This window comes from Bombina bombina, chromosome 9 (assembly GCF_027579735.1).
Source record: "Bombina bombina isolate aBomBom1 chromosome 9, aBomBom1.pri, whole genome shotgun sequence".
Lineage (NCBI taxonomy): Eukaryota > Metazoa > Chordata > Amphibia > Anura > Bombinatoridae > Bombina > Bombina bombina.
Window position 1 is genome coordinate 276,086,590 of NC_069507.1, and position 23,783 is coordinate 276,110,372.

General features: G+C 40.3%; 1 protein-coding gene across 1 annotated transcript in view; it reads right to left on the reverse strand.

Annotated features, from left to right (window-relative positions):
- Positions 1–23,783, reverse strand: part of LOC128640585 (centrosome-associated protein CEP250-like) — a 220,112-nt gene that overhangs the window by 128,431 nt on the left and 67,898 nt on the right. Inside the window, 1 exon segment of the mRNA XM_053693056.1 lies at positions 1,404–1,504. Within this exon segment, the coding sequence (XP_053549031.1) occupies positions 1,404–1,504 (101 nt within the window).

A 23,783-nucleotide genomic window follows, 5' to 3' on the forward strand; every position in this document is an offset into this window, starting at 1 on the left:
CTCTCTTCACACAGCCTGGTGAAGCTCATCTCACATCTAACCTCTATTCACACAGCCTGGTGAAGCTCATCTCACATCTAACCTCTCTTTAGCCAGCCTGGTGAAGCTCATCTCACATCTAACCTCTCTTCACACAGCCTGGTGAAGCTCATCTCACATCTAACCTCTATTCACACAGCCTGGTGAAGCTCATCTCACATCTAACCTCTATTCACACAGCCTGATGAAGCTCATCTCACATCTAACCTCTATTCACACAGCCTGGTGAAGCTCATCTCACATCTAACCTCTATTCACAAAGCCTGGTGAAGCTCATCTCACATCTAACCTCTATTTACACAGCCTGGTGAAGCTCATCTCACATTTAACCTCTATTCACACAGCCTGGTGAAGCTCATCTCACATCTAACCTCTATACACACAGCCTGGTGAAGCTCATCTCACATCTAACCTCTATTCACACAGCCTGGTGAAGCTCATCTCACATCTAACCTCTATTCACACAGCCTGGTGAAGCTCATCTCACATCTAACCTCTCTTTACCCAGCCTGGTGAAGCTCATCTCACATCTAACCTCTCTTCACACAGCCTGGTGAAGCTCATCTCACATCTAACCTCTATTCACACAGCCTGATGAAGCTCATCTCACATCTAACCTCTATTCACACAGTCTGGTGAAGCTCATCTCACATCTAACCTCTCTTCACACAGCCTGGTGAAGCTCATCTCACATCTAACCTCTCTTCACACAGCCTGGTGAAGCTCATCTCACATCTAACCTCTCTTCACACAGCCTGATGAAGCTCATCTCACATCTAACCTATATTCACACAGCCTGGTGAAGCTCATCTCACATCTAACCTCTATTCACACAGCCTGATGAAGCTCATCTCACATCTAACCTCTATTCACACAGCCTGGTGAAGCTCATCTCACATCTAACCTCTATTCACAAAGCCTGGTGAAGCTCATCTCACATCTAACCTCTATTCACACAGCCTGATGAAGCTCATCTCACATCTAACCTCTATTCACACAGCCTGATGAAGCTCATCTCACATCTAACCTCTATTCACACAGCCTGGTGAAGCTCATCTCACATCTAACCTCTATTCACAAAGCCTGGTGAAGCTCATCTCACATCTAACCTCTATTCACACAGCCTGATGAAGCCCTTCTCACATCTAACCTCTCTTCACACAGGTTTGTGAAGCTCATGTCACATCTAACCTCTCTTCACAATCATGGTCAGTGTAGGCCACTGAAAAAGACAGAAGGTCCTAGAGAAGGAGACATAAGCTGGAAAGACTATTGGCAAAAAAAGAAAATAACTAGTGGAAGGAGAATAAACTGGGAGGTTGTGGCTGAGAACAAAGACAGAGATCACAAAAATCTGCTCTCACCGTGCGTCTGCCAACTGCGTCCTCAGGTCACCGCACTCTCTCTCCATCAGTCCTTGCTGCACAAGTACAGTAGAAAGCTCCATGCTGAGATGGTCACTCTCCTGTGAGACAGGCACAGAGCAAGAGGATGGCAAAGTATAAGGAATAGATTTAAATGATGTGATGGGTGATTGGAAAGCAAGTGAACTGAAGAAGGTGGAGAGGACAAATGAAGGGGGAACTGAATGTAGGTGATAGCAAAGGGAAAAGCAAAACATGGGGACATCACAAGTATAAAAATGTGAGGGGAGATCATGGGCAGAGTTGAGCAAGAAGGAGAATAAGGGGATGAGAGGGCAAGAAGAAATCAAAGGAAAGGGTTAACAAACAACAGGAGGGAGCATTGAGAGAGACAAGAAGGGTTGAGATCAAGCAGAGGGTAACATAAGAGTAGTACAATGGGAGAAGAACACAACAGGACACTAATACAAGGAGTGCAAGAGCAGCAGAACACAACAGGGCACTAATAGGAGGAGGGCAAGGGCAGCAGAACACAACAGGACACTAACATGCGGCTAGCAAGGGCAGCAGAACACAACAGAATACTTATAAGAGGAGTGCAGGGAGAGCAGAACACAACATGACACTTATAGGAGTGCAAGGAGAGCAGAACACAACAGGACACTAATAGGAGGAGTGCAAGAGCAGCAGAATACAACAGGATACTTATAAGAAGTGTGCAAGGAGAGCAGAACACAACAGGGCACTAATATGCGGATAGCAAGGGCAGCAGAACACAACAGGGCACTAACATGCGGATAGCAAGGGCAGCAGAACACAACAGGGCACTAACATGCGGATAGCAAGGGCAGCAGAACACAACAGAATACTTATAAGAGGAGTGCAGGGAGAGCAGAACACAACATGACACTTATAGGAGTGCAAGGAGAGCAGAACACAACAGGGCACTAATAGGAGGAGTGCAAGGGCAGCAGAACATAACAGGACACTATGTCATGATGTACTACCCCTTTAAGACACATACTCCACCTATTACCAGCCACCTTATATAAGGAGGAGCCCAATACCTTACTAACTGCTTGATTATTAGCATGTGTTGTATGTGCTAAAGCTCCCTAACTTCGTTCAAGGATCTATTGCCTGTCAAAAGCTTCAAGTCATTTTTGAAAGACCTTCAAACCTACTATCTGCCAGTCTCCTAAGTCATCTGAGTGAGATTAAACCTCATTCCCTGACTCAAGTTACCTGTATCTATTTATTTAGTCCTTCACTGGACTCCGGATCCTCCATCTACCTAGGACAGCTGTCCCTCTGCAGCCGCAACTCAGCCCTGCTGATTCACAACCTCGGTGACTTCACCAAAGCTGACAGCTTCCCTAACGACGCACAGACGCTCCTCCATAGCGTTCACCGCCAAAGGACTCAGGGGCTCACCAGCTAGTCTCCGGATACCGGATAAGAAAGGACTCACAAGCCGCACAGGTAAAGGAACCGCAAGTAACATAATTTATGCTTACCTGATAAATTCCTTTCTTCTGTTGTGTGATCAGTCCACGGGTCATCATTACTTCTGGGATATAACTCCTCCCCAACAGGAAATGCAAGAGGATTCACCCAGCAGAGCTGCATATAGCTCCTCCCCTCTACGTCAGTCCCAGTCATTCGACCAAGAATCAACGAGAAAGGAGTAACCAAGGGTGAAGTGGTGACTGGAGTATAATTTAAAAGATATTTACCTGCCTTAAAACAGGGCGGGCCGTGGACTGATCACACAACAGAAGAAAGGAATTTATCAGGTAAGCATAAATTATGTTTTCTTCTGTTATGTGTGATCAGTCCACGGGTCATCATTACTTCTGGGATACCAATACCAAAGCAAAAGTACACGGATGACGGGAGGGATAGGCAGGCTCATTATACAGAAGGAACCACTGCCTGAAGAACCTTTCTCCCAAAAATAGCCTCCGAAGAAGCAAAAGTGTCAAATTTGTAAAATTTGGAAAAAGTATGAAGCGAAGACCAAGTTGCAGCCTTGCAAATCTGTTCAACAGAGGCCTCATTCTTAAAGGCCCAAGTGGAAGCCACAGCTCTAGTGGAGTGAGCTGTAATTCTTTCAGGAGGCTGCTGTCCAGCAGTCTCATAGGCTAAACGTATTATGCTACGAAGCCAAAAAGAGAGAGAGGTAGCAGAAGCTTTTTGACCTCTCCTCTGTCCAGAGTAAACGACAAACAAGGAAGAAGTTTGGCGAAAATCTTTAGTTGCCTGCAAGTAGAACTTGAGGGCACGAACTACATCCAGATTGTGTAAAAGACGTTCCTTCTTTGAAGAAGGATTTGGACACAAGGATGGGACAACAATCTCTTGATTGATGTTCCTGTTAGTGACTACCTTAGGTAAGAACCCAGGTTTAGTACGCAGAACTACCTTGTCTGAGTGAAAAATCAGATAAGGGGAATCACAATGTAAGGCTGATAACTCAGAGACTCTTCGAGCCGAGGAAATAGCCATTAAAAACAGAACTTTCCAAGATAACATCTTTATATCAATGGAATGAAGGGGTTCAAACGGGAGACCCTGTAAAACGTTAAGAACTAAGTTTAAACTCCATGGTGGAGCAACAGCTTTAAACACAGGCTTGATCCTAGCTAAAGCCTGACAAAAGGACTGGACGTCTGGATTTTCTGACAGACGTCTGTGTAACAAGATGGACAGAGCTGAAATCTGTCCCTTTAATGAACTAGCTGATAAACCCTTTTCTAAACCTTCTTGTAGAAAAGACAATATCCTAGCGATCCTAACCTTACTCCAGGAGTAACCTTTGGATTCGCACCAGTATAGGTATTTCCGCCATATTTTATGGTAAATCCTTCTGGTAACAGGCTTCCTAGCCTGAATCAGGGTATCAATAACCGACTCAGAAAAACCACGTTTTGATAAAATCAAGCGTTCAATTTCCAAGCAGTCAGCTTCAGAGAAGTTAGATTTTGATGTTTGAATGGACCCTGTATCAGAAGGTCCTGTCTTAGAGGTAGAGACCAAGGCGGACAGGATGACATGTCCACTAGATCTGCATACCAAGTCCTGCGTGGCCAAGCAGGTGCTATTAGAATTACTGATGCTCTCTCCTGTTTGATTTTGGCAATCAATCGAGGAAGCAGCGGGAAGGGTGGAAACACATAAGCCATCCTGAAGTTCCAAGGTGCTGTCAAAGCATCTATCAGAACTGCTCCCGGATCCCTGGATCTGGACCCGTAGCGAGGAAGTTTGGCGTTCTGGCGAGACGCCATGAGATCTATCTCTGGTTTGCCCCAACGTCGAAGTATTTGGGCAAAGACCTCCGGATGAAGTTCCCACTCCCCCGGATGAAGAGTCTGGCGACTCAAGAAATCCGCCTCCCAGTTCTCCACTCCCGGGATGTGGATTGCTGACAGGTGGCAAGAGTGAGACTCTGCCCAGCGAATTATCTTTGATACTTCCATCATTGCTAGGGAGCTTCTTGTCCCTCCCTGATGGTTGATGTAAGCTACAGTCGTGATGTTGTCCGACTGAAACCTGATGAACCCCCGAGTTATTAACTGGGGCCAAGCCAGAAGGGCATTGAGAACTGCTCTCAATTCCAGAATGTTTATTGGAAGGAGACTCTCCTCCTGATTCCATAGTCCCTGAGCCTTCAGAGAATTCCAGACAGCGCCCCAACCTAGTAGGCTGGCGTCTGTTGTTACAATTGTCCAGTCTGGCCTGCTGAATGGCATCCCCCTGGACAGGTGTGGCCGATGAAGCCACCATAGAAGAGAATTTCTGGTCTCTTGATTCAGATTCAGAGTAGGGGACAAATCTGAGTAATCCCCATTCCACTGACTTAGCATGCATAATTGCAGCGGTCTGAGGTGTAGGCGTGCAAAAGGTACTATGTCCATTGCCGCTACCATTAAGCCGATCACCTCCATGCATTGAGCTACTGACGGGTGTTGAATGGAATGAAGGACGCGGCATGCATTTTGAAGTTTTGTTAACCTGTCTTCTGTCAGGTAAATCTTCATTTCTACAGAATCTATAAGAGTCCCCAAGAATGGAACTCTTGTGAGAGGAAAGAGAGAACTCTTCTTTTCGTTCACTTTCCATCCATGCGACCTTAGAAATGCCAGAACTAACTCTGTATGAGACTTGGCAGTTTGAAAGCTTGAAGCTTGTATTAGAATGTCGTCTAGGTACGGAGCTACCGAAATCCCTCGCGGTCTTAGTACCGCTAGAAGGGCACCCAGAACCTTTGTGAAGATTCTTGGAGCCGTAGCCAATCCGAATGGAAGAGCTACAAACTGGTAGTGCCTGTCTAAGAAGGCAAACCTTAGATACCGGTGATGATCTTTGTGGATCGGTATGTGAAGGTAAGCATCCTTTAAATCCACTGTGGTCATGTACTGACCCTCTTGGATCATGGGTAAGATTGTCCGAATAGTTTCCATTTTGAACGATGGAACTCTTAGGAATTTGTTTAGAGTCTTTAAATCTAAGATTGGCCTGAAAGTTCCCTCTTTTTTGGGAACCACAAACAGGTTTGAGTAGAACCCTTGTCCTTGTTCCGACCACGGAACCGGATGGATCACTCCCATTGTTAACAGATCTTGTACGCAGCGTAGAAACGCTTCTTTCTTTATCTGGTTTGTTGACAACCTTGACAGATGAAATCTCCCTCTTGGGGGAGATAATTTGAAGTCTAGAAGGTATCCCTGAGATATGATCTCTAGTGCCCAGGGGTCCTGAACATCTCTTGCCCAGGCCTGGGCGAAGAGAGAGAGTCTGCCCCCTACTAGATCCGGTCCCGGATCGGGGGCTCTCGGTTCATGCTGTCTTTGGGGCAGCAGCAGGTTTCCTGGCCTGCTTGCTTTTGTTCCAGGACTGGTTAGGCTTCCAGCCTTGCCTGTAACGAGCAACAGCTCCTTCCTGTTTTGGTGCAGTGGAGGTTGATGCTGCTCCTGTTTTGAAATTCCGAAAGGGACGAAAATTAGACTGTCTAGCCTTAGCTTTGGCCTTGTCTTGAGGTAGGGCGTGGCCCTTACCTCCCGTAATGTCAGAGATAATTTCTTTCAAACCGGGCCCGAATAAGGACTGCCCCTTGAAAGGTATATTAAGTAATTTGGACTTAGAAGTAACATCAGCTGACCAGGATTTTAGCCACAGTGCCCTGCGTGCCTGTATAGCGAATCCTGAGTTCTTAGCCGTAAGTTTGGTTAAATGTACTACGGCCTCCGAAATGAAAGAATTAGCTAGTTTAAGGACTCTAAGCCTGTCCGTAATGTCGTCTAGCGTAGAGGAACTAAGGTTCTCTTCAAGCGACTCAATCCAAAATGCTGCCGCAGCCGTAATCGGCGCGATACATGCAAGGGGTTGTAATATAAAACCTTGTTGAACAAACATTTTCTTAAGGTAACCCTCTAATTTTTTATCCATTGGATCTGAGAAAGCACAGCTATCCTCCACCGGGATAGTGGTACGCTTAGCTAAAGTAGAAACTGCTCCCTCCACCTTGGGGACCGTTTGCCATAAGTCCCGAGTGGTGGCGTCTATTGGAAACATCTTTCTAAATATTGGAGGGGGTGAGAACGGCACACCGGGTCTATCCCACTCCTTAGTAACAATTTCAGTTAGTCTCTTAGGTATAGGAAAAACGTCAGTACTCGCCGGTACCGCAAAGTATTTATCCAACCTACACAGTTTCTCTGGTATTGCAACAGTGTTACAATCGTTGAGAGCTGCTAAGACCTCCCCTAGTAGTACACGGAGGTTCTCCAATTTAAATTTAAAATTTGAAATATCTGAGTCCAATCTGTTTGGATCAGAACCGTCACCCACAGAATGAAGCTCTCCGTCCTCATGCTCTGCGAGCTGTGACGCAGTATCAGACATGGCCCTAGCATTGTCAGCGCACTCTGTTCTCACCCCAGAGTGATCACGCTTGCCTCTTAGTTCAGGTAATTTAGACAAAACTTCAGTCATAACAGTAGCCATATCTTGTAATGTTATCTGTAATGGCCGCCCAGATGTACTAGGCGCCAAAATATCACGCACCTCCCGGGCGGGAGATGCAGGTACTGTCGCGTGAGGCGAGTTAGTCGGCATAACTCTCCCCTCGCTGTTTGGTGAAATTTGTTCACATTGTACAGATTGACTTTTATTTAAAGTAGCATCAATACAGTTAGTACATAAATTTCTATTGGGCTCCACCTTGGCATTGGAACAAATGACACAGATATCTTCCTCTGAGTCAGACATGTTTAACACACTAGCAAAAAAACTTACAACTTGGTTATAATCTTTTTTAGCAAAAAAACGCACTGTGCCTCAAAGAGGTACTAACGATTAAATGACAGTTGAAATAATGAACTGAAAAACAGTTATTGCATCAAACTTTAAAACAACACAACTTTTAGCAAAGGTTTGTTCCCATTAGTAAAAAACAACACTAATTAAATTTGTACATAAGAAAACAAAACAACGTTTTTTATACACAGTCACTATAAGAATTCTCACAGCTCTGCTGAGAGAATTTACCTCCCTTCAAAGAAGTTTGAAGACCCCTGAGATCTGTCAGAGATGAACCGGATCATGCAGGAAATATAAAAGTAGCTGACTGGAATTTTTTGATGCGTAGCAAAGAGCGCCAAAAACGGCCCCTCCCTCTCCCACACAGCAGTGAAGAGAAACGAAACTGTCACAATTAAAGCAAAAAACTGCCAAGTGGAAAATAATGCCCAAATATTTATTCACACAGTACCTCAGCAATGTAAACGATTCTACATTCCAGCAAAAACGTTTAACATGAGAATAGTTATTAAAATGATTAGTGACCTTTAACACAGTAGTTCCGGTGAAATACCATCCCCAGAATACTGAAGTGTATACATACATGTCATTTTAACGGTATGGCAGGCTTTTCTCATCAATTCCATTCAGAAAATAAAAACTGCCACATACCTCAATGCAGATTCATCTGTCCGCTGTCCCCTGATCTGAAGCCTTTACCTCCCTCAGATGGTCGAGAACAGCAATATGATCTTAACGACTCCGGTTAAAATCATAGTAAAAAATCTCTGTCAGATTCTTCCTCAAACTCTGCCAGAGAAGTAATAACACGCTCCGGTGCTATTTTAAAATAACAAACTTTTGATTGAAGTCATAAAAACTAAGTATAATCACCATAGTCCTCTCACACATCCTATCTAGTCGTTGGGTGCAAGAGAATGACTGGGACTGACGTAGAGGGGAGGAGCTATATGCAGCTCTGCTGGGTGAATCCTCTTGCATTTCCTGTTGGGGAGGAGTTATATCCCAGAAGTAATGATGACCCGTGGACTGATCACACATAACAGAAGAAATCTTATTACACTTTATTGCTTGCATAAAGACTGTTTACACTTATGCTATATTGCTACCGCAAGTATCTTATTACACTTTATTGCTTGCATAAAGACTGTTTACACTTATGCTATATTGCTACCGCAAGTATCTTATTACACTTTATTGCTTGCATAAAGACTGTTTACACTTATGCTATATTGCTACCGCAAGTATCTTATTACACTTTATTGCTTGCATAAAGACTGTTTACACTTATGCTATATTGCTACCGCAAGTATCTTATTACACTTTATTGCTTGCATAAAGATTGTTTACACTTATGCTATATTGCTACCGCAAGTATCTTATTACACTTTATTGCTTGCATAAAGACTGTTTACACTTATGCTATATTGCTACCGCAAGTATCTTATTACACTTTATTGCTTGCATAAAGACTGTTTACACTTATGCTATATTGCTACCGCAAGTATCTTATTACACTTTATTGCTTGCATAAAGACTGTTTACACTTATGCTATATTGCTACCGCAAGTATCCCCTTATACTTTATTGCTTGCCTAAAGACTGTTTACACTTATGCTATATTGCTACCGCAAGTATCCCCTTATACTTTATTGCTTGCCTAAAGACTGTTTACACTTATGCTATATTGCTACCGCAAGTATCCCCTTATACTTTATTGCTTGCCTAAAGACTGTTTACACTTATGCTATATTGCTACCGCAAGTATCCCCTTATACTTTATTGCTTGCCTAAAGACTGTTTACACTTATGCTATATTGCTACCGCAAGTATCCCCTTATACTTTATTGCTTGCCTAAAGACTGTTTACACTTATGCTATATTGCTACCGCAAGTATCCCCTTATACTTTATTGCTTGCCTAAAGATTGTTTACACTTCTGCTATATTACTACCGCAAGTATCCCCTTATACTTTATTGCTTGCCTAAAGATTGTTTACACTTCTGCTATATTACTACCGCAAGTATCCCCTTATACTTTATTGCTTGCATAAAGACTGTTTACACTTATGCTATATTGCTACCGCAAGTATCCCCTTATACTTTATTGCTTGCCTAAAGACTGTTTACACTTATGCTATATTACTACCGCAAGTATCCCCTTATACTTTATTGCTTGCCTAAAGACTGTTTACACTTATGCTATATTGCTACCGCAAGTATCCCCTTATACTTTATTGCTTGCCTAAAGACTGTTTACACTTATGCTATATTGCTACCGCAAGTATCCCCTTATACTTTATTGCTTGCCTAAAGACTGTTTACACTTATGCTATATTACTACCGCAAGTATCCCCTTATACTTTATTGCTTGCATAAAGACTGTTTACACTTATGCTATATTGCTACCGCAAGTATCCCCTTATACTTTATTGCTTGCCTAAAGACTGTTTACACTTATGCTATATTGCTACCGCAAGTATCCCCTTATACTTTATTGCTTGCCTAAAGACTGTTTACACTTATGCTATATTGCTACCGCAAGTATCCCCTTATACTTTATTGCTTGCCTAAAGACTGTTTATGCTGATGCTATATTACTACCGCAAGTATCTTCTTAAACTTTATTGTCTGCTGAAGGAACTGCCTAATCTTTTTGCTATACTGCTCAATTTAATACAAGGGGTCAGATCACTGCACATTACCAGTAAACTTTGTCTGTATGCTAACCAGATGATTTTCTAATATACAAGCAGTAGTTACTCCATCCTGAAAGATGATTCTTATTCTAATCTCACCAAACTTGTTGTTTCCTGTGGGATCATTCTGTTATTAAACTAATTGCTGTTCCTAGATTTAACCCTCTCAGTACCCCATTGGGAGTTGTTTTCACAGGAACATCTACACAACATTCATTAACATAGCAAGCTATAGGCTAGTGTTATTGAAGTTATTGAAGAATATTGCAGAATAAACAAGCCTGTGTGCCTTCTAAGGCAAAATGGATCCCACAGAAATGTCCAATCAGATTGCAACAACATATTGCAAATCAAAAAATGGACATACTTGCACAGGGATTAAATGAAGTCCAAAATGAGAATAACACATTAAAACGTATTATGAATGATTTTTTTTACTCAAAAATCCACTGAACACCCAGAACCCCACATAAACCCTCCTTCACCATTTACCGGAGTCCGTTCACAATTTCGTGAATTTAGAAACTCTTGCCTTTTGTTGTATACAATGAAACCCAAAACATACTACACTGAACGTATTAAAGTCTGTACCACAATTTCCTACCTTAGTGGGGAGCCCAGAACTTGGGCGGACAGATTTTTCGAGTCAGGTGACCCTGTTTTGGATTCACTGGATAGCTTTTTTAATGCTATGTCGGTCCTTTACGAGGACACTAATAAACAGAATACCGCTGAGCACAATTTAAGATCCCTAAAACAGGGCAAAAGAGCGGTAGAAGACTATGTTGCTGAGTTTCAGTTGTGGGCGACTGATTCTCAGTGGAATTCAAAGCCTTAAGAATCAGTTCCGCCTAGGACTGTCAGAACATCTTAAAGACAAACTCTCCCGGGTTGAATTACCTGATACCCTAGAATCTTTAATAAAATTATGTATTTCCATGGACCGCCGTTACAGAGAGAGAAAGCTTGAGAAACAACATCCAGACAGCTACCCCAAAAAATACTATCCTACACAGATGGAAAAACCCAGTAACACATCAGTTGCCATGGAAATAGGGACCATAAAAGGCCCACTCTCTCAAGAAGAGAAGTGGAGAAGGCGCTTGTCCAATCTCTGTACGTATTGCGCCAATAAAGACCACAATGTGTCTACATGCCCATCATTAATTCGTCAAAAGAAGGGTAAGATATTACATGTATGTCCAAAAAGTGATCCTGATAACAGTACTCATTTAGCAATTTCTTTGTCTTTGCAGTGGGATCAACACCTCATCCAGAACGAGGCTATGATTGACTCAGGGGCGTTTGGGATGTTCATAGACCAAAATATTGTAACAAAAAATAAAATACCTTGCGTGCTTAAAAAAACACCTGTTTATGTTAAGGTTATTGATGGTTCAAACTACCTCAAGGGTCCTATAACACACCACACCATATCTCTTCTCACAACAACAACAACAGGTCACAAAGAATACATCACATTCAATATCATACCAAGTTGTATACATCCATTAATACTGGGTTACCCATGGTCTACACCGACAAAATACCAAAATAGATTGGTCTAATAACAAGTTAACTTTCGACTATCCATATTGTTCATCAACCTGATTTCCCTATATTGAGATCAAACACATTGAACCTCTACTACCTATAGAATACACTGAGTTCTCAGATGTCTTTAATTTAAAAGATGCAGAAATATTACCACCTCACAGGCCATATGATTGCCCTATTGACACTAGACCAGGTGCCGTCATACCTTTTGGCAGAATTTTCCCATTATCGCAAAAAGAATTGAAGTATCTTAGGGAATATTTAGACAAAAACTTAAGAAAAGGTTTTATATCTCCCTCCACCTCTTCAGCTGCCGCAGGTATATTCTTTGTAACTAATAAAGATGGTACTCTCAGACCCATAATCGATTATAGGGCACTAAACTCCATAACCATAAAAAAATTGGTATCCCCTTCCTCTTATCCCTGAGCTTCTCGAAAGGCTAAGTGAAGCTAAGATTTTTTGCTAAGCTAGACCTGAAAGGGGCTTATAACCTTATTAGGATGAAAAGCGAGATGAGTGGAAGACTGCCTTCAGAACCCGGTACGGGCTTTTTCAGTATAATGTCATGCCTTTCGGTTTAACAAACGCACCTGTCACTTTCCAATTTTTTATTAATGATATCTTTAAAGATCTGATGGATGTGTGTGTTGTAATTTACCTTGATGACATTTCAATATATTCACGGGATAAGTCTGAACATATAAAACATGTAAGGTGGGTATTAGCCAGACTTAGATAACATCACCTCTACGCTAAAATGGAGAAGTGTAGGTTCCATGTAAAGACAATAAAATTCCTGGGCTACATAACCTCTCCTGATGGTATACATATGGATCCAGAAAAAGTTACAGCTATACTCAACTGGACAAAACCAACAACAGTAAAATCCTTACAAAGATTTCTAGGGTTCTCGAATTTCTATAGGAGATTCATAAATCATTTCTCCTCAATAGTACAACCGTTAATTAAATTAACCGGCAAACAGAAATTTGTTTGGAATAAGGAAGCTCAAGAAGTATTCGATTCCTTGAAACAAAGTTTTTCCACTGCCCCAATTCTGCAACTGCCTAATCCGGAATACCAATACACACTAGAGGTTGATGCCTCAAACATGGGAATTGGTGCCGTTCTCTCCCAAAAAAACTTAGTTTCACCTGCTTTACATCCGATAGCCTACTATTCCAGGTTACTCACAGTACCGGAAAGAAATCATTCAGTGGGTGATAAGGAGCTACTGGCAATTAAATGTGCACTGGAACACTGGAGACATTTGCTAGAGGGTACCTCTAAACCGTTCTATATCTTTACAGACCACAAGAATTTGCAGTATTTGAAGAACAATAAAACGTTATCTTCCAGACAAGTACGATGGGCCTTGTTTCTCAATCGTTTTGATTTCCTCATTAGTTACAGACCGGGATCGAAAAATATAAGGGCAGATGCACTCTCCCGTTCGTTGGAACCTGTACCTGAGGAAAACGAGAAATTACATATTGTCCCACCACATAAAATCTTAGTAACTATGACCTCCCTACAGTCAGACATATAGGAAGCATTACAGTCTGACAAAGAGATTCCTCCAACTTGCATAAAAGATGCCACCTTAGGGTTCTTCTTTTACGGAAATTTAGTTTATGTTCCACCTTAGCTAAGGAAAGGACTCTTACAGCATTTTCATGATTCCTCTCTATGTGGTCACCCTGGAATCATGTAGACAAGGGAATTCATAGGCAGAACATTTTGGTGGCCTCAAGTTAACCAAGAAGTATACCCAGATTAGGAAAGAACTGGAGGGGATTAATATAGGCAAAAGAACGATAACAACACTGCTATATGCGGATGACTTATTAGTTTTACTATCTAATACAAAAAAAAATATCCCAGCTCTAAAGCAAATTCTACGAGACTTTGGGGCTTTCTCGGGCTATAAAGTCAACCTTACAAAAACAGAAATTTACTGGCTAAATAAAAATAAGAACTCGCTACAAAACCCCCCCTTTTATAGAAACAAAAGACCACTTCACTTATCTGGGCATTAAACTGTCAATTAATTTTGAAGAATGGTACGATTTTAATTACCCACCAATCTTTCTTAAAATAAAACACTACATGGAGAAGTGGGCTAAATTTAAATTTACGTTGACAGGTAAAATTAATTTAATTAAGATGTTATTATTCCCAAAATTGCTATACCTAATGCAAAATCTGCCAATAATAATTAAAAAAAGGACCTTAACAGATTCAAACAAACATGTATACAATTTCTATGGGGGGGAAAAAGAAGGGCAATTTCATATAAGAAACTTATGTTGTTTAGAACTGAAGGAGGGCTAGCGCTGCCCGATATAGAGATGTATAATTTAGTCTGTATTGGCAAGATCGCATTAGACTGGCTGACTGAAGCCGATTATTACGCAGCCCTTCCCCTGGAAAGAGTCTTAGTATATCCATTCTCCCTTATTGCCCTTCTTCATATATCTAGAGATAAATGGCCTCATAAAATTAAATGTTTGCCGGCCGTTCAGATGGTAATTATTGCGTGGCAAAAAATACTACAGATCTTAGATGCTCCTAGCTCTTTTTCTACATATTTACCCATTTTGGGAAACCCTAGCTTTGTGCCTGCGCTGGAATCAAATATATTTAAAAACTGGGCTCAAAAAGGGATCAATAAGGTATATCAATTGATAGATAAAGAATCATGGACCTGTAAGACTTTTACTAAAATAAAACAAGATTTTGAGATAGAAAACAAAGAATTTTACGCATTTTTACAAATTAGACACTATATACAAGAAATACTACAAAGTAACTTGGCAATAGACTCTTGGGATCAAATAGAACCTATTATAAATCTTTTTAAGGCAGCAGGCAGATACAGTATCTCAACAATATACAGAATGATTATTTCTCAAAACGGCCTCAATAACTTACAAAAGTTAGCAGAAATTTGGCGGGTCTCGTCAGAAAGAATTCAAGAAAGTTTTAGTCTTATAGACAGAGCAACAGTCTCCACCTCCTGGAGGGAGACACATACTAAATTTATAAATAGAATTTATATTACCCCACAGGTAAAAGCAAATGGGATAAAACTGTAATATTTTGTCAGAAATGTAAGAATGCCAGTGCAGATCTACAGCATTGTTTCTGGTACTGTTTCAAAGTTAAAAAATTCTGGTACAAGATAGGTAATTGGGTTAGTAAAATTAACCAATGCAACTTCCAAATAACTGATAAGAATGTTTTCTTTTTTATTAATCAGGAAGAAACTGTATCTAAAAATACGCGTCAGCTGAATACCATAATTATTACAGGAAGGCTCCTAATCCTGAAATATTGGAAATCTAAAAAAGCCCCAAGCTTAAAAGAATTTAAGCAAAAACTCCAAAATGAAATTATTTTGGAACAAATTGATACATCTGTAAATTCAGAAATGCAAGTTAAGAAATTCTTTTACAAGTGGAAAAGTATAATTAATATTATGCCAGAAAACATGCAGAGGCAGATAATTGCGCCTTTTAGGGGTACAATTTATTTGGAACAAGCTATAGCGAACAATGAATACCCTGCGTAGTCAGTCATAGGGGGTCGGTATGGGGGTATTGGAGGTACGGGGGTCAGGAGATCCGAGGGAGAGAAGCGCGCTACCCTTTTTTTTTTTCCCGTTGTGTTTTTTGTTCTTTTTTTTTTTTTTTTTTTTTATGGTATAAGGAAAATTTCCAATTCGATACGCAAATAAGGTGTCAGTACCAATTATTGATTGTATAGAAGTATGTACTGAAATTAATAATTATAGTAGTATGTATTATTTAAAGTTATGTGTAATAATGTGATGACAAAAAAGTGTTGTGACACTGTAAATAACTATGTTGATTGTACTGTATCTTCAGGGATCCCTGATGTTTTTGTTTTTGCTTTATTTATTTTGTTATGTCAATGGAATTGCATGTCGAATTGGTTAATAAACAATTATAAAAAAAAAAAAAATACACTGAGTTCTCAGATGTCTTTAATTTAAAAGATGCAGAAATATTACCACCTCACAGGCCATATGATTGCCCTATTGACACTAGACCAGGTGCCGTCATACCTTTTGGCAGAATTTTCCCATTATCGCAAAAAGAATTGAAGTATCTTAGGGAATATTTAGACAAAAACTTAAGAAAAGGTTTTATATCTCCCTCCACCTCTTCAGCTGCCGCAGGTATATTCTTTGTAAATAATAAAGATGGTACTCTCAGACCCATAATCGATTATAGGGCACTAAACTCCATAACCATAAAAAATCGGTATCCCCTTCCTCTTATCCCTGAGCTTCTCGAAAGGCTAAGTGAAGCTAAGATTTTTTGCTAAGCTAGACCTGAAAGGGGCTTATAACCTTATTAGGATGAAAAGCTAGATGAGTGGAAGACTGCCTTCAGAACCCGGTACGGGCTTTTTCAGTATAATGTCATGCCTTTCGGTTTAACAAACGCACCTGTCACTTTCCAATTTTTTATTAATGATATCTTTAAAGATCTGATGGATGTGTGTGTTGTAATTTACCTTGATGACATTTTAATATATTCACGGGATAAGTCTGAACATATAAAACATGTAAGGTGGGTATTAGCCAGACTTATATAACATCACCTCTACGCTAAAATGGAGACGTGTAGGTTCCATGTAAAGACAATAAAATTCCTGGGCTACATAATCTCTCCTGATGGTATACATATGGATCCAGAAAAAGTTACAGCTATACTCAACTGGACAAAACCAACAACAGTAAAATCCTTACAAAGATTTCTAGGGTTCTCGAATTTCTATAGGAGATTCATAAATCATTTCTCCTCAATAGTACAACCGTTAATTAAATTAACCGGCAAACAGAAATTTGTTTGGAATAAGGAAGCTCAAGAAGTATTCGATTCCTTGAAACAAAGTTTTTCCACTGCCCCAATTCTGCAACTGCCTAATCCGGAATACCAATACACACTAGAGGTTGATGCCTCAAACATGGGAATTGGTGCAGTTCTCTCCCAACAAAACTTAGTTTCACCTGCTTTACATCCGATAGCCTACTATTCCAGGTTACTCACAGTACCGGAAAGAAATTATTCAGTGGGTGATAAGGAGCTACTGGCAATTAAATGTGCACTGGAACACTGGAGACATTTGCTAGAGGGTACCTCCAAACCATTCTATATCTTTACAGACCACAAGAATTTGCAGTATTTGAAGAACAATAAAACGTTATCTTCCAGACAAGTACGATGGGCCTTGTTTCTCGATCGTTTTGATTTCCTCATTAGTTACAGACCGGGATAGAAAAATATAAGGGCAGATGCACTCTCCCGTTCGTTGAAACCTGTACCCGAGGAAAACGAGAAATTACATATTGTTCCACCACATAAAATCTTAGCAACTATGACCTCCCTACAGTCAGACATATAGGAAGCATTACAGTCTGACAAAGAGATTCCTCCAACTTGCATAAAAGATGCCACCTTAGGGTTCTTCTTTTACGGAAATTTAGTTTATGTTCCACCTTAGCTAAGGAAAGGACTCTTACAGCATTTTCATGATTCCTCTCTATGTGGACACCCTGGAATCATGTAGACAAGGGAACTCATAGGCAGAACATTTTGGTGGCCTCAAGTTAACCAAGAAGTATATGATTATGTGAGAAACTGTCACACCTGTGCCAGGAATAAAAAAAGATCATCACAAACCATTTGGCCTAATGTGTCCTCTGCCCATACCAGACACTCCATGGAGTATGATTGCTATGGATTTCATAGTGGACCTGCCCCCCTCAAATAACTATACCACTATTTTAGTAGTGGTTGATCACTTCACCAAATTAGCTCATTTTTTACCATTAAAAAATATTCCAAATGCTTTGACCACCGCTAAAGTATTCTTCTCTCAAATAGTGAAACTACATGGTTTGCCATCATCCATCGTCTCGGACCGTGGGACACAATTCACGTCTAAATTCTGGAAGGAGTTATGTTGTATACTAAAGATTACCCCACGGTTTTCAACTGCTGTCCATCCTTAGTCAAACGGTTTAACTGAACGTACCAACCAAACACTGGAGCAATATTTGAGATGCTATATATCCCATCTACAGGAAGACTAGTCAGACTGGTTACCCTTGGCTGAATTCACCTATAATAATTCCATGAACTCCTCCACAAAAACTTCACCATTCTTTGCATCCTACGGTTATCATCCAAACTCATTACCTGGTAGGGACTCAGTATCAAGAAATCCTGCTGTATCAGACTATACTCAAAACGTTAGGAACACCCTGACCCCTTAAAAAAACATCTGGAAGAAGCAAAAGCGAAAAAAAAACATAATTTATGTAAGAACTTACCTGATAAATTCCTTTCTTTCATATTAACAAGAGTCCATGAGCTAGTGACGTATGGGATATACATTCCTACCAGGAGGGGCAAAGTTTCCCAAACCTCAAAATGCCTATAAATACACCCCTCACCACACCCACAAATCAGTTTAACGAATAGCCAAGAAGTGGGGTGATAAGAAAAAGTGCGAAGCATATAAAATAAGGAATTGGAATAATTGTGCTTTATACAAAAAAATCATAACCACCACAAAAAAGGGTGGGCCTCATGGACTCTTGTTAATATGAAAGAAAGGAATTTATCAGGTAAGTTCTTACATAAATTATGTTTTCTTTCATGTAATTAACAAGAGTCCATGAGCTAGTGACGTATGGGATAATGACTACCCAAGATGTGGATCTTTCCACACAAGAGTCACTAGAGAGGGAGGGATAAAATAAAGACAGCCAATTCCTGCTGAAAATAATCCACACCCAAAATAAAGTTTAACAAAAAACATAAGCAGAAGATTCAAACTGAAACCGCTGCCTGAAGAACTTTTCTACCAAAAACTGCTTCAGAAGAAGAAAATACATCAAAATGGTAGAATTTAGTAAAAGTATGCAAAGAAGACCAAGTTGCTGCTTTGCAGATCTGGTCAACCGAAGCTTCATTCCTAAACGCCCAGGAAGTAGATACTGACCTAGTAGAATGAGCTGTAATTCTTTGAGGCGGAGTTTTACCCGACTCAACATAGGCAAGATGAATTAAAGATTTCAACCAAGATGCCAAAGAAATGGCAGAAGCTTTCTGGCCTTTCCTAGAACCGGAAAAGATAACAAATAGACTAGAAGTCTTACGGAAAGATTTCGTAGCTTCAACATAATATTTCAAAGCTCTAACAACATCCAAAGAATGCAATGATTTCTCCTTAGAATTCTTAGGATTAGGACATAATGAAGGAACCACAATTTCTCTACTAATGTTGTTGGAGTTCACAACTTTAGGTAAAAATTCAAAAGAAGTTCGCAACACCGCCTTATCCTGATGAAAAAACAGAAAAGGAGACTCACACGAAAGAGCAGATAATTCAGAAACTCTTCTAGCAGAAGAGATGGCCAAAAGGAACAAAACTTTCCAAGAAAGTAATTTAATGTCCAATGAATGCAGAGGTTCAAACGGAGGAGCTTGAAGAGCTCCCAGAACCAAATTCAAACTCCAAGGAGGAGAAATTGACTTAATGACAGGTTTTATACGAACCAAAGCTTGTACAAAACAATGAATATCAGGAAGAATAGCAATCTTTCTGTGAAAAAGAACAGAAAGAGCAGAGATTTGTCCTTTCAAAGAACTTGCGGACAAACCCTTATCCAAACCATCCTGAAGAAATTGTAAAATTCTCGGTATTCTAAAAGAATGCCAAGAAAAATGATGAGAAAGACACCATGAAATATAAGTCTTCCAGACTCTATAATATATCTCTCGAGATACAGATTTACGAGCCTGTAACATAGTATTAATCACGGAGTCAGAGAAACCTCTATGACCAAGAATCAAGCGTTCAATCTCCATACCTTTAAATTTAAGGATTTCAGATCCGGATGGAAAAAAGGACCTTGTGACAGAAGGTCTGGTCTTAACGGAAGAGTCCATGGCTGGCAAGATGCCATCCGGACAAGATCCGCATACCAAAACCTGTGAGGCCATGCCGGAGCTATTAGCAGAACAAACGAGCATTCCCTCAGAATCTTGGAGATTACTCTTGGAAGAAGAACTAGAGGCGGAAAGATATAGGCAGGATGATACTTCCAAGGAAGTGATAATGCATCCACTGCCTCCGCCTGAGGATCCCGGGATCTGGACAGATACCTGGGAAGTTTCTTGTTTAGATGAGAGGCCATCAGATCTATCTCTGGGAGCCCCCACAATTGAACAATCTGAAGAAATACCTCTGGGTGAAGAGACCATTCGCCCGGATGCAACGTTTGGCGACTGAGATAATCCGCTTCCCAATTGTCTACACCTGGGATATGAACCGCAGAGATTAGACAGGAGCTGGATTCCGCCCAAACCAAAATTCGAGATACTTCTTTCATAGCCAGAGGACTGTGAGTCCCTCCTTGATGATTGATGTATGCCACAGTTGTGACATTGTCTGTCTGAAAACAAATGAACGATTCTCTCTTCAGAAGAGGCCAAAACTGAAGAGCTCTGAAAATTGCACGGAGTTCCAAAATATTGATCGGTAATCTCACCTCCTGAGATTCCCAAACTCCTTGTGCCGTCAGAGATCCCCACACAGCTCCCCAACCTGTGAGACTTGCATCTGTTGAAATTACAGTCCAGGTCGGAAGAACAAAAGAAGCCCCCTGAATTAAACGATGGTGATTTGTCCACCACGTTAGAGAGTGTCGAACAATCGGTTTTAAAGATATTAATTGAGATATCTTCGTGTAATCCCTGCACCATTGGTTCAGCATACAGAGCTGAAGAGGTCGCATGTGAAAACGAGCAAAGGGGATCGCGTCCGATGCAGCAGTCATAAGACCTAGAATTTCCATGCATAAGGCTACCGAAGGGAATGATTGTGACTGAAGGTTTCGACAAGCTGTAATCAATTTTAGACGTCTCTTGTCTGTTAAAGACAGAGTCATGGACACTGAATCTATCTGGAAACCCAGAAAGGTTACCCTTGTTTGAGGAATCAAAGAACTTTTTGGTAAATTGATCCTCCAACCATGATCTTGAAGAAACAACACAAGTCGATTCGTATGAGACTCTGCTAAATGTAAAGACGGAGCAAGTACCAAGATATCGTCCAAATAAGGAAATACCACAATACCCTGTTCTCTGATTACAGACAGAAGGGCACCGAGAATCTTTGTGAAAATTCTTGGAGTTGTAGCAAGGCCAAACGGTAGAGCCACAAATTGGTAATGCTTGTCTAGAAAAGAGAATCTCAGGAACTGATAATGATCTGGATGAATCGGAATATGCAGATATGCATCCTGTAAATCTATTGTGGACATATAATTCCCTTGCTGAACAAAAGGCAATATAGTCCTTACAGTTACCATCTTGAACGTTGGTATCCTTACATAACGATTCAATAATTTTAGATCCAGAACTGGTCTGAAGGAATTCTCCTTCTTTGGTACAATGAAGAGATTTGAATAAAAACCCCATCCCCTGTTCCGGAACTGGAACTGGCATAATTACTCCAGCCAACTCTAGATCTGAAACACAATTCAGAAATGCTTGAGCTTTCACTGGATTTACTGGGACATGGGAAAGAAAAAATCTCTTTGCAGGAGGTCTCATCTTGAAACCAATTCTGTACCCTTCTGAAACAATGTTCTGAATCCAAAGATTGTGAACAGATTTGATCCAAATTTCTTTGAAAAAACGTAACCTGCCCCCTACCAGCTGAACTGGAATGAGGGCCGTACCTTCATGTGAACTTAGAAGCAGGCTTTGCCTTTCTAGCAGGCTTGGATTTATTCCAGACTGGAGATGGTTTCCAAACTGAAACTGCTCCTGAGGACGAAGGATCAGGCTTTTGTTCTTTGTTGAAACGAAAGGAACGAAAACGATTGTTAGCCCTGTTTTTACCTTTAGATTTTTTATCCTGTGGTAAAAAAGTTCCTTTCCCACCAGTAACAGTTGAAATAATAGAATCCAACTGAGAACCAAATAATTTGTTTCCCTGGAAAGAAATGGAAAGTAGAGTTGATTTAGAAGCCATATCAGCATTCCAAGTCTTAAGCCATAAAGCTCTTCTGGCTAAGATAGCCAGAGACATAAATCTAACATCAACTCTAATAATATCAAAAATGGCATCACAGATGAAATTATTAGCATGCTGGAGAAGAATAATAATATCATGAGAATCACGATTTGTTACTTGTTGCGCTAGAGTTTCCAACCAAAAAGTTGAAGCTGCAGCAACATCAGCCAATGATATAGCAGGTCTAAGAAGATTACCTGAACATAGATAAGCTTTTCTTAGAAAAGATTCAATTTTTCTATCTAAAGGATCCTTAAACGAGGTACCATCTGACGTAGGAATGGTAGTACGTTTAGCAAGGGTAGAAATAGCCCCATCAACTTTAGGGATTTTGTCCCAAAATTCTAACCTGTCAGGCGGAACAGGATATAATTGCTTAAAACGTTTAGAAGGAGTAAATGAATTACCCAATTTATCCCATTCCTTAGCAATTACTGCAGAAATAGCATTAGGAACAGGAAAGACTTCTGGAATAACCGCAGGAGCTTTAAAAACCTTATCCAAACGTATAGAATTAGTATCAAGAGGACTAGAATCCTCTATTTCTAAAGCAATTAGTACTTCTTTAAGTAAAGAGCGAATAAATTCCATCTTAAATAAATATGAAGATTTATCAGCATCAATCTCTGAGACAGAATCCTCTGAACTAGAAGAGTCCAAAGAATCAGAATGATGGTGTTCATTTAAAAATTCATCTGTAGAGAGAGAAGATTTAAAAGACTTTTTACGTTTACTAGAAGGAGAAATAACAGACAAAGCCTTCTTTATGGATTCAGAAACAAAATCTCTTATGTTATCAGGAACATTCTGCACCTTAGATGTTGAGGGAACTGCAACAGGCAATGGTACATCACTAAAGGAAATATTATCTGCTTTAACAAGTTTGTCATGACAATTAATACAAACAACAGCTGGAGAAAAAGCTACCAAAAGTTTACAGCAGATACACTTAGCTTTGGTAGATCCAGCAGGCAGTGGTTTTCCTGTAGTATCTTCTGGCTCAGATGCAACGTGAGACATCTTGCAATATGTAAGAGAAAAAACAACATATAAAGCAAAATAAATCAAATTCCTTATAAGACAGTTTCAGGAATGGGAAAAAAATGCCAAACATCAAGCTTCTAGCAACCAGAAGCAAATGAAAAATGAGACTGAAATAATGTGGAGACAAAAGCGACGCCCATATTTTTTGGCGCCAAATAAGACGCCCACATTATTTGGCGCCTAAATGCTTTTGGCGCCAAAAATGACGCCACATCCGGAACGCCGACATTTTTGGCGCAAAATAACGTCAAAAAATGACGCAACTTCCGGCGACACGTATGACGCCGGAAACGGAAATGAATTTTTGCGCCAAAAAAATCCGCGCCAAAAATGACGCAATAAAATGAAGCATTTTCAGCCCCCGCGAGCCTAACAGCCCACAGGGAAAAAAGTCAAATTTTTGAGGTAAGACAAAATATGATAATTTAAAGCATAATCCCAAATATGAAACTGACTGTCTGGAAATAAGGAAAGTTGAACATTCTGAGTCAAGGCAAATAAATGTTTGAATACATATATTTAGAACTTTATAAATAAAGTGCCCAACCATAGCTTAGAGTGTCACAGAAAATAAGACTTACTTACCCCAGGACACTCATCTACATGTTTGTAGAAAGCCAAACCAGTACTG